Raw genomic sequence first — 13,516 nt, 5'->3', positions numbered from 1 at the left:
GCGAATATAAAAACCAGGTACAGAAAATAGTTAGGTGGTGCATATAAACATATACCCATAAAATACATATTTAATTACTTAAATATAAACATATAATATACATTACATACATATATTTTTATATATATTATTCATAAAAATATCATCAGCCTTCTTAGTAGCCATAACACAAGCTATGCTTACTTTGGGGCTAGATGGCGAAGTGTAAAGTAATTAAGTAAGTTTATCGTAGTATATTTATTTATTTATTTAACAAATTCCAAAACGACTCTCCTTTTCGCCGAATCGCGTTTAGGCACGCTTTAACCAATCAGGAAGCCAAGAATCAAAATTCAAGTTCACAATTACTATTTGTAAAGGCGCTTTGTACGAAACCTTTAGTCCTTTGTTCTTGTTTAATTTAAAGCCTGACCAGAAAAACATAAAATCTGTTCTGGGTACGCCACTTTTGCCGTGCAATACATTTGACAGATTAAGTGTATAGAATAAAATTTGTTCAATTTTTAACCGCTATATGGCGAGTGTTTTTGTCTGGGCAGGCTTTATCTTAATATATTATGTATGTTATATATATTATGTATATTTTATACTTATATATTACGTATATTTATTTCCATTATCTATGTATTAGTATCTATACATTTTGGTATTTATGTATATATTACAATACTCTTGGCACTATCCCGTTCTCTTGCTCTAAGTCCTTTCAATTCAATTCAATTCAATTCAATCCAAGTCCTTTCTACAAAGGTTGCCTGTAAGAGATTGCTTGCAGCAATAAGGCCACATTTGCATGACTACACTGTTTACTGTTTCATTAATGTTTCTTTTCCTATATGTATGTTTACGTGCAATAAAGTGTTTCTTCTTCTTAATTTAATCTTTAAAATATACACATTAAGTCTATAAATATTGTATTTTTTTACAGATACGAAATTTTCATTGCTTCTCTAGGCAAGGATGATTCAGGCCAACCGTTATCGGTGACATTTTTTAAAATAAAGGTATGATAGTTCTATTGAATGTGAAAAAATATATAGGAAATTAAGAAACTGCATCTCTATCATCATTATTAACCCATTGTTGGCCCACTCGGTTGTCAAAGTCAAAGTCAAAAATATATTTATTCAAGTTGGCCCACGAGAGACGATGGCGATGGCGACGTGAGATGATGGCGATAACCGTATTCGAAAACTTAAAACTAAAGTTACGAGGGTTCCAAACGCGTCCTGGTCTGAGAAGAAGCCAGCAACAAACTTAGCCAGGTGTTCTTTTTTGTTATCACCATCCCACATTGTCATTTAAAATTATTAGAAGAGCAGCCTGGTTAGAGCAATAATTCACACCCTTCCCCTGTCCTCGCAATAGGAGAAAGGTTTAGGCCTTATCGCTATTCCTGTAAAAAGTTTTGTAAGTATGTCCGTCTTTAGAATGCAAGATTCATTAAGATTAGTACTAAATAAATAAATAAACAGATCCAGTGTCATTTAACATACTCGTAAGTACCATGGAAAAAAGCGGTATAGTAGCGGTGTTATCGCAGTAAGAACTCCAGCCTTTTTTCCGCACTCTATTTGGAACTATGTGAGTTTCAAGCAATTGTCACTATTTTTAAGGGTGAAGGAAAACATCGTGAGAAAAATTGCATGCTTGAGATATTTCAAAGGCGTATGCCGTTTACCAATCCGATAGTCGGCGTGGCGAACTACTAATTCAAATTCAAAACTTCTTGAAATGAAATGAAATGAAAATACGCTTTATTGTACACCTAGCAACCCAACCAGCCAGGCAACCCAACAAAGGAAAGGAGAAAAAAAAATTAGCCTTAAGGGTTAGGTTGTACACAAGAAGCAGTTACCAAATAAAAAATAAATAAATATATATATATATATATATATATATATATATATAAATCAATTATTATATCATACTAAGTACAAGCCTACAACACATAGAAAAGTGACTCATAAAAGCAAAAAATAAATAAATTATTAATTATTCTTTATTCATGTAGGCCTATCACAGGCACTTATGAAGCGTTCATACATATAAAATGTTTACTTAATTGTAAGGGGATGGTGACAACTTCGTTCGCCAACTTAAACCTAAAGCTACGAGGGTTCCAAACGCGCCCTGGTCTAAGAAGAGCCCACAACAAACTTAGTCTTATAGAAGAGCCATGTCCTTTTATGGGCCGGCAATGAATGAAATAAAATAAACACTAGTGTGGTAAAAGTTCGCAGCGGAAAGGGCAGAGTTGCGCGAAGCGGGCGCTGCACTAGACGCGGATATCGGAAGGCAAGAGAAAGACATATCCGCACTGGAGGCCACGTTGCGTGTAGTCCACGCCGCGCATAAACACTTCCTGCACCACATCGCTCCTTTGCCTGAAGACGGTGAGTATACAAACACCACCTACTTCGACGGCCGATTGGCGCAGTGGGCAGCGACCCTGCTTTCTGAGTCCAAGGCCGTGGGTTCGATTCCCACTACTGGAAAATGTTTCTGTGGTGAACATGAATGTTTTTCAGTGTCTGTCACACTTCGGTCGGTAATATGCTAGACTATACTCGCATACCGTATCTACTTGACACAATGACGACTCGAAATAGTGGTTTATCAATACAAGAGTTGACCGCTTGGAATCTAGGTATCGTTCTCGAGTATTAAACTCTGTATCATCATAAAAAATAATAATAACCTGTGTGATTTTTGTTTTACAAATGTTCTGTCAAAAGCCCGATATAAAAAAGCACTGGTTTTAAAATAAAATAAACAATTTTGCAATTCTAAAACGCTAACTAATAATTTTAGAATTTAATATCACTAAATAATTATAAGGACAATATGCAGTAAAATAATAAAACAGAATAGTTTCCGCAATAAAATCTATACATTATTTTTGTTTTTTTGAATGGAGCCGGTCCGTTAGCATTCTTTGGTACTCGCGTGCACACACACTAGAAAGTAGAGTGAGGTAGCGTGACGGCATAATATAGCGTCATGTCGTGTACCGTGTCGGCATACGGTTCGATTTTCCAAGGCGCACCTATAGGCGTTCCATATAAACAAATGTGTAAAAGTAAATATCACTAGCATAACAATAAATTAAAAAGATATTTTCTTAATGAACAAAATATGTCTGAATTATCTTTTTAACACACCTTAAAGGCGTGCACTTCAAACGTGCACAAAATCAAAGCCTACCTTACAATTTTTTAATAAAATATATCGGAGGGGCTTTTATGCCTACCCTTGTCAAAAAACAAGTGCCTAATAACTTAAGACAAGTAAAAAACTGTGTATACTTTGTATAGCACCGGAGATGGACCAAATAACACAATTGTCACGGCAATACTATGAGAAGCGCGACGAACTGAAGGCCCTAAGTACCAAGATAGAACGCACCGAAGAGATCGTGTCCGAACGCAGCTCACAGCTGACTCTCCTCGGGGATAAATACAAGCAACTCACTGCTAGAGAGTGAGTACATTAGTGGCATTTGGCTCTGATCAAAATTGTACCTTCTAACCACTTAAAGCCTTATAACCTCTCGTCGACGCCGTGTTGACGATCGCTGATGCGGTAGGAGCTTCATAACAAGACACTAGAAATGTCTTTTAGCAATTGAGTAAACACTTTTTGCCAAATGACGGCCCCCAATGACCGTACCATTACACGTACGCGCACTTAAAATTATTGCAATCACATTTTATATTTTAATCAGAATGAATTTTTTGAACATACATTATACAACGTGTAACGGAATTACGGAACACTGTTGAAGGGTTCCTAAGTATATCTTATAAGGAATCACCCTGTAAAAATAATAAAACAAAATAAGCATATTTATTTTAAGTGCTTACTTCTGACAACCCTATTGAAGTTAAAAGACCCGCACGCTAATAGTACCTACGCTACGTGACAAGCACTTATTAAAGACAGGAGTTACTTGATTTTAATTGCCTGTGCTGTTAGGGCTGTATCTGATTTCTTTCAGTAAAAACTATTAGCGTTTCGGTTTCACAGATAAGTTGCTTCAACGGTGTAGGAAAACATTGTAAGAAACATGTATACCTGAGAGGTCTTCATAATGTTCTGAAATGTGTGTGGAGTCTACCAACTGGGCCAGCGGGGTGGACCCATCTCATTGTGGGAGGAGACCCGTGCCCTGTAGTGGACCGGTGATGAGTTGTTGTTGATGATGAATATAACTGTATATTAATAACGCAGAGCTGAACGTGAGAACGAGTTGGATACTATGAAGGAGCGTGTGGGGAAACAAGAAAACAGACTAGTGAAGGCGCACGAAATTGCTCGGGCCAACGCCCGTCGTGCCACTAAGTTGATTGACGGAGCAGATGATTGGCGTATTTTTCAGGTTAGCCCCATTTGTTAAATAAGCTTGTATCAGTACAAAATCCGTACCGTACCGTATAGTACGTAATGTCATGGCAATACCTTAAGCAGCGCGATGAACTTTTTTTCCATTACAAGTTAGCCCTTGACTGCAATCACTAGGTGACTAGTAGTAAGTGATGATGCAGTCTAAGATGGTAGCGGCCTAAGCTGATTTTTACGCGACATCGCACCGGAACACTAAATCGCTTAGCGGCACGTCTTTGTCGGAGGGTGGTAACTAATCGCCGCCAAAACCTCCCAGACGAAACCAGACAAAATTCAGAAACTATAAATTCCCAAATTGCCCTTGTCGGGAATCGAACCCAGGACCTCCTAGTTACACAATACAGGGAGTTCGTCGTACGTTAACCGAAGGCTTTAAGAACCAAAATTGAACGCACCGAAGAACTTGGTACCTAGGTTTCGGTACCTACAAAGACATTCCACCAAGAAATTAAGCGTTCCGGTATGTTTGAATATACCAGTCCTACCTACCTTGTGAGATAATAAAAAAAAGGTGATAACAAAAAAAAAAAAAACACCCGGCTAAGTTTGTTGTGAGCTGGAACGCGTTTGGAACCCTCGTAGCTTTAGTTTTAAGTTTACGAATGTGGTTATCGCCATCATCTCACTACCGTGTAACTCTCGCATCAAAAGTGCCACCTGTGGGCCTACTTGAATAAAGATATTTTTGACTTTGACTTTGACTTTTGACCTACAGATTAGTCCGCTACCATTTGTCAAAATGTAATTTAAGAATATATGAAAAAAATGCTTTTTATATGCCTCTCCAATCAAAAGTTGGAAAGTTTGGACTAATACTGACCATATAATGACATTAAAATATTTTGTACTTTACCTTATAATTTGACATGCACGTATATGAATAAATTAACTGTGATATTGCCTACTTGAAATAAATGAATTTTGAATTTTGATAATTATTTTCCTCAATTATATTTATATTATAAAAACATCCAACTGAACTGAATTTAAAAGCAGTAATAAAAAACGTTCATTAAATTAAGCTCTGTGATTCAGAGCTGTGTGATTTAAATTCGGAGGGTTTAGCGTTTATTTTTGTTTTTCGAAAGACATGGTGTAATTCTACTAAAATTTTTAAGTTGTGTATTCTTTTATAAAAAAAAGAACTTGGTGTAGTTTTTAAAAATATTTTTTTCAATTCACATAATAAACAATATCTAAAAAGAACTGTAATCAGTCTCAGCTCCTCCTATCACTTACAAAGAATAGTGAATCGAAGTCGCATTATTAGTTGATTCATCTGCTAAAGTTAACGTAGAACATTTCTGACAACTTTAAATAAGTCCTAGCACTGAGGGCCTCATAAATGTGGCAGCACTTTATGTATTTAGGATAGCTTAGCCTTAAATGACGGGTTTGCTGCCGTCCGCTGAGGAGTTCTGTCCTCTATCTCCAATAAAATTCATCAGATCTACACGAAATTTGGGCAAAATTAAACGGATATTATAACCTTTAAAGTACAAAAGTATTTATTTAAATCGGTTATCATTTGACTCCGTTTAGGTGTAAAATCGTCAAACACTTTCGTATCCTCTCCCAAAAGAACTGAGCCTAATTTCGGGATAAAAAGCATCCTATATTACTTCTACTACCTTCAGGACTATGTGTACAAAGTTTCGTGATGATCGGTTTAGTAGTTTTTGCGTGAAAGCGTAACAAACAAACTTACATTCACATTTATAATACTAAGTAAAGTAAAATAAAATAAATAAATAAAAAAACCATTTAATTCCAAGTAAGATATTAAACATCGAATTACAAACAAAATAAATAAATTAAAAAATAAACAAAACAAAGAGAATCTAAATAATAAACATGCACTAGTTAGTTGGGTACGCATCTTCGGGTAAAGGCCTCCTCCATCATGCCCCACTGCACTCTATTAGTGGCGAGCCTCGTCCAAGTGGGCCCTGAGACAGCTTCAATGTCGTCTCTACAACGAGCGCGCGATCTACCGCGCGGGGCCTGCTTTGGCCACCTGTGCAAGACTCGCTCGCTCCACCGGTCATCTCTAAAGATAATATTAAGTAGGGATAATTTATGTATTACTAATTGGCTATAAATTATATAAAATACGCGAGTGTCATTGCAGATTGCCCTAGTTTTGTATAATCATCTAGTTTAATTTGAAGTTTTGCATACTATTAAATTAGTTGAGTGTAAATCAAATCTGCTGGTATAGAGGCCTCACCCAAGCGAAGGGTTCGCCCATAATCAACACGCTGCTGTCCGTTCTCAGTTATACTACACTCGCGATAACTTGGAACAGGTGGTCTATGCAATCTTAAATATTCTACCCGTTTGCCTGAATAACTAGTCCACTCGTCAGAATTAAAAAGTAGCGTCAATCGTTATAAAAATTGGTTGACTACAGTGGCGACCATAGAGGGTATGCACAGGGTATATAGATGATATAAAATGATATACTGTACTGGATGTTAATCGTACTGGATATTAATCCAGTACGAGTATAGAAACTTAAGGGTAGGCTTTTTATAACTCGTAACTACTGGAGATTTTTATCATTCTATATAATCTGCATACCCTGTGCATACCCTCTATGCACGCCAATGGCGATAAGAGGAAACTTCTAACGTGCGCGGTAGAAACAGATCATTTCTACCGCGCACTTGCAAATTATGGAACAATCTCCCATCTGATGTGTTTCCTCAAAAATACAATCTAGGGTTATTCAAGGGGCGAATAAACAAATTCCTTAAAAGCCGGCAACGCATCGGTGGCTCCTCTGCTGCTGCAGATGTTTAGGGCGGCGGGGATCACTTAACATCAGGTGACCCACTTGCTCGTTAGTCCGCTATTAATATTAAATAAAAAAAAACTTGGTGGCACCTGTATGTGCCGTCACCACTCGGCACACACAAATCTGTCTATGATGTTCAAACACTGCGTATCACTACCATCGGCTGCGATCACCAACCCGTCTGCCTAGCGTGGTGCTTGAGGGAAAACCCTACCATAGACCTTTAATCCAGCAGTGGACTCTTATATTTTTTTATTTATTTTATTTATTTATTATTTATGTACGATAAATTGTGATTGTGAACATAAGATACATGAAGTGTACAAAGGAAAGCTTATCTCTATAAGAGATCTCTTCCAGCTACCCCAGGATGTGAGTAAGATGATTTAATTATGGTATAGGTCAAATAAAGGTACAATATACTTCATAATAACTACTAAGGATATTCAATAAATCTAAATAATAACAAAATTCTGCATACTAATACAAAAAAAATTGAAGATACTATATATACAAAATGCATAAAAATAATATAATAAATATTTATATAATATAAATATATATCTACAATAAGTAAACAGTTATTTTGTTGAGTTTGTGAGATATGTTTAGTTGGCGCTGTGGATACGCAATTTCTCCGAAGCAGCGTATAACTCGCTGCAAGCTCTCGGCGAGATATCGCAACAGGCGCCTAGCGCCGCGCCGCGTATCTCAGTGTTGCTGTCCGCATCGCAGATGTTGCGATTCATAATGCCAGCGCAACGCCGCCTGATGACACTTCTACAACGGTATGTCTTCCGAATATTTAAAGGATAACTTATACGTGATATTTCTGAAGTTAAACTTCTTTTGGCGCGTTAGGGAAAAATGATGAGAGTAAATTTTTACGATGCACACCGTCACAAAAAACCGACACCCTGAAGTTAGATATAGGCGACATTTTAGTTTTTAAAAAAAGGTTTGACAGTGTACAGTGCAATTGTTAAAGTCTGCGTGCGGACTCATTCCGGTGATTTAATTGATTCAATAGTACAAAAATCTCAAATTTGAATGTTGAGTGAAACTTGGTTTTCCGACAATGAGATAACTAGATAATGCGTTATAATAAAACTTTCAATGTATTAAATACCGTTTTTTTCTAAAAACGTAAAAACATAAGGCGAAATATAAAATGTTTGAAAAGAATTTTATCTTTTTACGCCAAAGAAGTATAACTTCTAACGCGTGTATGTAAGTACAAAGACGTTTTTAATCTTTTAGGTTCTTCTTCTCTCTTCTTTATGTATTGGATAGAAGCAGGCGTTACTTTGCGGAATTCCACGATTTATTATGAAAATTGAACTTGATTAGCTATACTCCACGAAAAGCAGGAGAATCTGTATGGTGTAATTTATAAATTCTTAAATCTTTATACTCCACACCAAACAGATCTTCGGCAATGCATTTACAATGAATTTGTAAACAATTCATTGTAAAGACTATGTCTCCTGAGGATGCTCCCGTTTCGGAGCGAAACGTGCATCTGTTCGGTGTGGAGTATAAAGATAGAATAAATTATAAATAAAATATAATATCCTTCTTTTCGTGGAGTAAAGCCAATTAAGCTTAATTTTCATAATTCGCCTCAACACTTGGACTATAGGAATATGGTATAGGGAGAAAATAAAAAGGCGATACTCAAGGAACGATGGAATAATTAAAATATATTTTATATGCTTAAATTTCAATAGACATAGCGTCTGTTGTGATCCGAACCTCTCAGTCCAAGTTTACTTACCTACTTTTTATTTGCAGAATAATAACGGACGGCTCATTGGTAAAGAAAGAATCGACAGCTGAAATTGACGGTAAATAATTTGTTATCTACCAAAAAAAAGTCCCGGGTTTGCTTGTACCTTAGCTTTGGGCCACAGATTAAAATTATGGGACGATAATTGGTATGGTACGTAAATTTTTATTAATTCGGAGCAATTACGTCTCATAATTTCACGGCACTTGTGATACATGTATGGGATGTGCTTTGGCACTCACGGATACGTACTATCACCTAGTACCCATGAGTGCCAAAGCACCCTGGCTTGGCTCCTCTTATATCTATTCAGCTTTTATAACTTGTAAATATAATAACTTGTAAAATATCTTGATAAATTACAGACTCTGTTACAAATTAGGGAAAAAAAAAGAGTTGTGCCTTTACAAAAAAAAACACACACACACGCACGCAAACGCACGTGCGCATCCACGCACCGCAGACCGCAGTGGACACATACACACGCGTGCGCATACACCCACCCACACACACACACACACATACATACACACACACACACACCCACACACACCCACACACAACCACACACTCACTCCCACTCACCTTAATAGCATGTTAGATTGTAGGTAAATTTTTTTCATTGACTTTGAGACACAGGGGTTTTTTTTAACTTATTTCAGGATTCCCAACACTATTGTAAACTGACCAATATTTTAACAATAAATTTCTTTCATTTTGAATTTCATTTAATTTCAAACTTATTAACCTTTTTAACGTCTTTAGCGGTATACCTCTAGGGTACTCGAGAGGTATTCTCTCAAGATTTCAAATTACACGTTCAGCTGTTTAGGATGTAAATTGTCTGTGCATCGGTTAGGACTAAATCTTTTATAGTCATAGATAGATTGGATAGGAGTTCTTAAATGGTTTGTTTGTTGCACTAAGGATATTATTACTTATTTATAGAGCTCAGATAGATGGACGAAATGCAATTTAAATCAAATTACCAAATAGCGAAAAATGGCGTATGCTTACAAAATTTGTCATTACAGAAAGCGTTTTTTCGGAATCTTCTAAATCGAGCGCCAGCGGAGTGTCCCAAGCTTCGGGCTACACGCGGCGACTCGCCTCTTTCCGACGAGATCTCGCTCCAAAAGTACAGGAAAATGCGGTAAGAGCATCTACCTCACGTGTTTTCATAACTGAACTGAAACTTGGTTATCGAGATAACTAGAAAGGTAGCGAAGGTACCATAACAATCTTAATAACAAGACACTACAAATGAGTGACGTCGTCAAGCCGTCTGCGAATAGTACGTATAGAAGTAATTTGTTGGATTGAGTACTAATATGTTTTTATAATATGATTCCTAAGTTAATTTTGGACTTAGCAATGCATAACTTTAAACAATGTGTGAAACCCTATTAATAAATCGTGGTTAATTTAACGACAAGACGGTTTGGAAGCAGGCCGCTCTGCTCTCATATCTCACAAATTCTAAAGCTGTACACTGTAAAATGATTTCGAAAAAGGGCAATCTACCGAGTTTCTGGCCGGTTTCTTCTCGGTAGAATCTGCCTTCCGCGCCGGAGTCACTACAAACAGACTAACTTGACGTTTCAAAAGTGCTTATAAACAAGATCCATTTTAGAAATAAATGAATTTTTGAATTTTGTACATGGCTCAGTGACCTTGTCGCCGCGAACGTTTCTCAGAGCACACGAATTGTTATTTGACACTAGAAGAACATTGTTAGTGTCTTTATTTTAATTTCTTACTACATAGCCTCTTGTGTTCTAAAAGAACTACGCCGTCAGAAAAACAGAAGTGTATGGACTCCCAACGCATTCGCATACACTAAAGTGGTACGGCCGATGGGAGAAGTCGCTCGAAGTCGGTCCCCCGATGTCATCTAGCCCTGGGGCTCTTCTCATGGCGAGCTCTCGCGTTTGCCCTAGTCCCCCTCTGACGCTGTAGCAACCCCTCAGGTGGTTATCGGCAAGTGTCCATCCGAAAAAAGAAAAAGAGAAGTCGTTGTTTTCCATTGTACTTTAAGTGCTAGAGCAATTCTAGTTTCTTTTGATGCAGATTTGTACGACTGAGGAAACCCACACAGAGAGGGTGGCAGTCCCGGTCTGCCAGCTCGGTTACGTGGTTATCTCTAGCGGCCAGTTGTTGATGTGTATTTTTACTCATATTATAATCAATTGATTTGTCTCTACAATTGGTTTATTCGTGGATTTTTTTTTTGGATTATTTTAGTTCCAATTAACCATTTTATAAATATTGGTAGTTCATAAATAGGTTGTCCGGTTGAATACAGTTGTGACCAACCCTCAACTTGCCAGGGGTTTCGACGACTAAGGGAATATAACGTTGAAGGGGTAGCAGTGTCCCCTGTGTTAATACTACCATCTACTGCGATCACCATCCCGTCTGCCTTGCGTAGGTTGATAATTTGACGAATCCTTCCGTTGGGAGAGACCTTGAGGTCCAGCAGAGGACTATAAAAGGCTCTTGATGATGGTGAGGTTTAACTTACTGCTACTATACGTCCATAAAAGACTTATTTACTAAAATTCTTATAATAAACTTAATGTAATAAAGAAAACCCTTTTGTTTCAGTTGATTGATGACATCCGTGAACAAGGTAATAATCCTATGTTATATTTCCTAAAAACTACCAGCCCACATTTCACTGGATTTTAGGAAACCCCTTCTTTTTAGATGGCTAAACTCTAAACGGTTTCTACTTCATTTTGTAAAACTAACTTTGAATGTTAACTAACATACAATTTTCCGGCCCCCATTTCACCCTGTTACTTAACCGACCCGACCCCACGCAGTGGCGTGCACAGTGTAGGCACCAGGGAATATATTTACCCCATGCAATGGCGTGTTATACACAATATTTTTATATAAAGCAGGACGATGGCATAAAATGGGAAAGTGGTCCTCCCATACGAGTAATTAAAAAGAATAGGGTAGGCAGTTCTGTGCATGTATAAAGTGTACACCACATTAAACGAATTGATATCGTTTTAGCAATCAACTTTATATTTATAAACTTGGCTTATAGAAAAAATATATTATAGTATACAGGAGTATTTAAACGATAAAAAAGTTTGGGTGTGAATTATTGCCTAGTTCTTTAAATAGTTTTAAATGACAATGTGAGATGGTGATAAAAAAACACACGGCTAAGTTAATTGTATACTTCTTAGACCAGGGCGTGCTTGGAACCCTCGTAGCTTTAGTTTAAAGTATACCAATGTAGTTATCACCATCATCTCACCTCTATGTACATATTTTACGTGTAATGTACGCATCCAAAGTGCCATCTATGTGCCTATTTGAATAAGGAATTATTTGGCTTTCAGTGCGTCGCTCAAGTGTCTCATTGCGCGTCGTAACGCTTGGATTGGAAGAGTCAGTGCCAACGATGGCGCCTTCGTCAATGTCACGCAAGTCTCTGAGATAAAACGCCTGCCTCTCAGCTAACGAGGCTAATCAAATAATCGACCTGCACTGACCTCTATTGTTGCGCGGAAGATTACTGGAAAATTTTAGGCAGAGGGCGCTATGTATATGTTTATTGTCAGTTGTCACCAGTCTGGGGTTATGGATATGTGGTATAGAATTCATAATAACAAGAGACTAGAAATACCTTTTGGCACTTAAGTATAGATAACACTAACGACGCGCTGGGACAAGTGTTATCGATCCGCACAACGGTGAACGCTGTGAATTTAAGTAGGAGGTCCCGGTTTCGATTCCATGATAATGATTCCGTTATGCAAGAAAAATCACTTAAAATGTAATTAACTAAGTTCTCGGATAAAGTTCGGACTTGTTGGACGCCTACACGCCATTTCTAAATCTAATCTTTAATATGACATGGCCTTTTTTTTTTTTATATACAGAGAAAATGCCTTACGCATACCACTCCGTTGAGGGAAACGGAGTAGTTATGTGGGACTTGCACCCACTAAAAACTCTGTGTGTCCCTCGATAGCCCTATAAGTGAGAGCACGGGGTTCACTAGCGTATTCACCGCACTCTCGCCAAGGTTTTGACCCCCCAGTGCGTGGCGGGTCCTATCATCACTGGCCTGATCGCTGCCAAATCCTCCAGAGAGGCGTACACTACACGGCACGCCACCTTCTTAGGCCTGTCATTAGTTGGGTGGCAAACTTCCCCTTTAATTCGCCACCCGCGCGCCTATAACTCATGGAGGCCGAAGTTATTGGTTGCTCTCCGGCGCCCGGTTCGTCTCCTGCGAGAGGGGAGTGTTGATGTCCTTTCTCTGTCTCGCTCCGCCGCCTCCAATATGACATGGCCTATAACAATATGAACGAATCGAGCAAACCTTATGTCTTAAACTTAACCTAAAGTTAAACATAGCCTGTCTTATAAAGTAAAAAAATCTTTAAATTACTCTTAGTGTGCGAAACGTATGTTTAAAAAAATTTCAAGATAACAAAGTCTAGATCTTGTTTATGTAACTATGTGTTTTTACTATTTTACATATATTTACT

The 13,516-nt window shown here is 37.7% G+C and overlaps 1 protein-coding gene across 2 annotated transcripts in view; it reads left to right on the top strand.

Moving 5' to 3' along the window:
- The window catches only part of LOC120623287 (coiled-coil domain-containing protein 39), a 29,923-nt gene extending 17,000 nt beyond the window's left edge, over positions 1-12,923 (top strand). For both annotated transcript variants that reach the window (XM_039889231.1, XM_039889232.1), the window contains 9 exons: positions 929-1,004; positions 2,237-2,396; positions 3,318-3,483; positions 4,234-4,381; positions 7,820-7,995; positions 9,002-9,054; positions 10,031-10,149; positions 11,604-11,628; positions 12,359-12,923. In XM_039889231.1, the coding sequence (XP_039745165.1) occupies positions 929-1,004; positions 2,237-2,396; positions 3,318-3,483; positions 4,234-4,381; positions 7,820-7,995; positions 9,002-9,054; positions 10,031-10,149; positions 11,604-11,628; positions 12,359-12,459 (1,024 nt within the window). In that variant the 3' untranslated portion in view covers positions 12,460-12,923. The remainder of the gene's footprint in view (positions 1-928; positions 1,005-2,236; positions 2,397-3,317; positions 3,484-4,233; positions 4,382-7,819; positions 7,996-9,001; positions 9,055-10,030; positions 10,150-11,603; positions 11,629-12,358) is intronic.
- The last annotated feature ends 593 nt before the right edge of the window (positions 12,924-13,516 follow it).

The sequence above is a fragment of the Pararge aegeria genome, chromosome 4 (genome assembly GCF_905163445.1).
Source record: "Pararge aegeria chromosome 4, ilParAegt1.1, whole genome shotgun sequence".
NCBI classification, from domain to species: domain Eukaryota; kingdom Metazoa; phylum Arthropoda; class Insecta; order Lepidoptera; family Nymphalidae; genus Pararge; species Pararge aegeria.
Note: the sequence above shows the minus strand (reverse complement) of the source record. Positions and strands in the feature narration are given on the sequence as shown.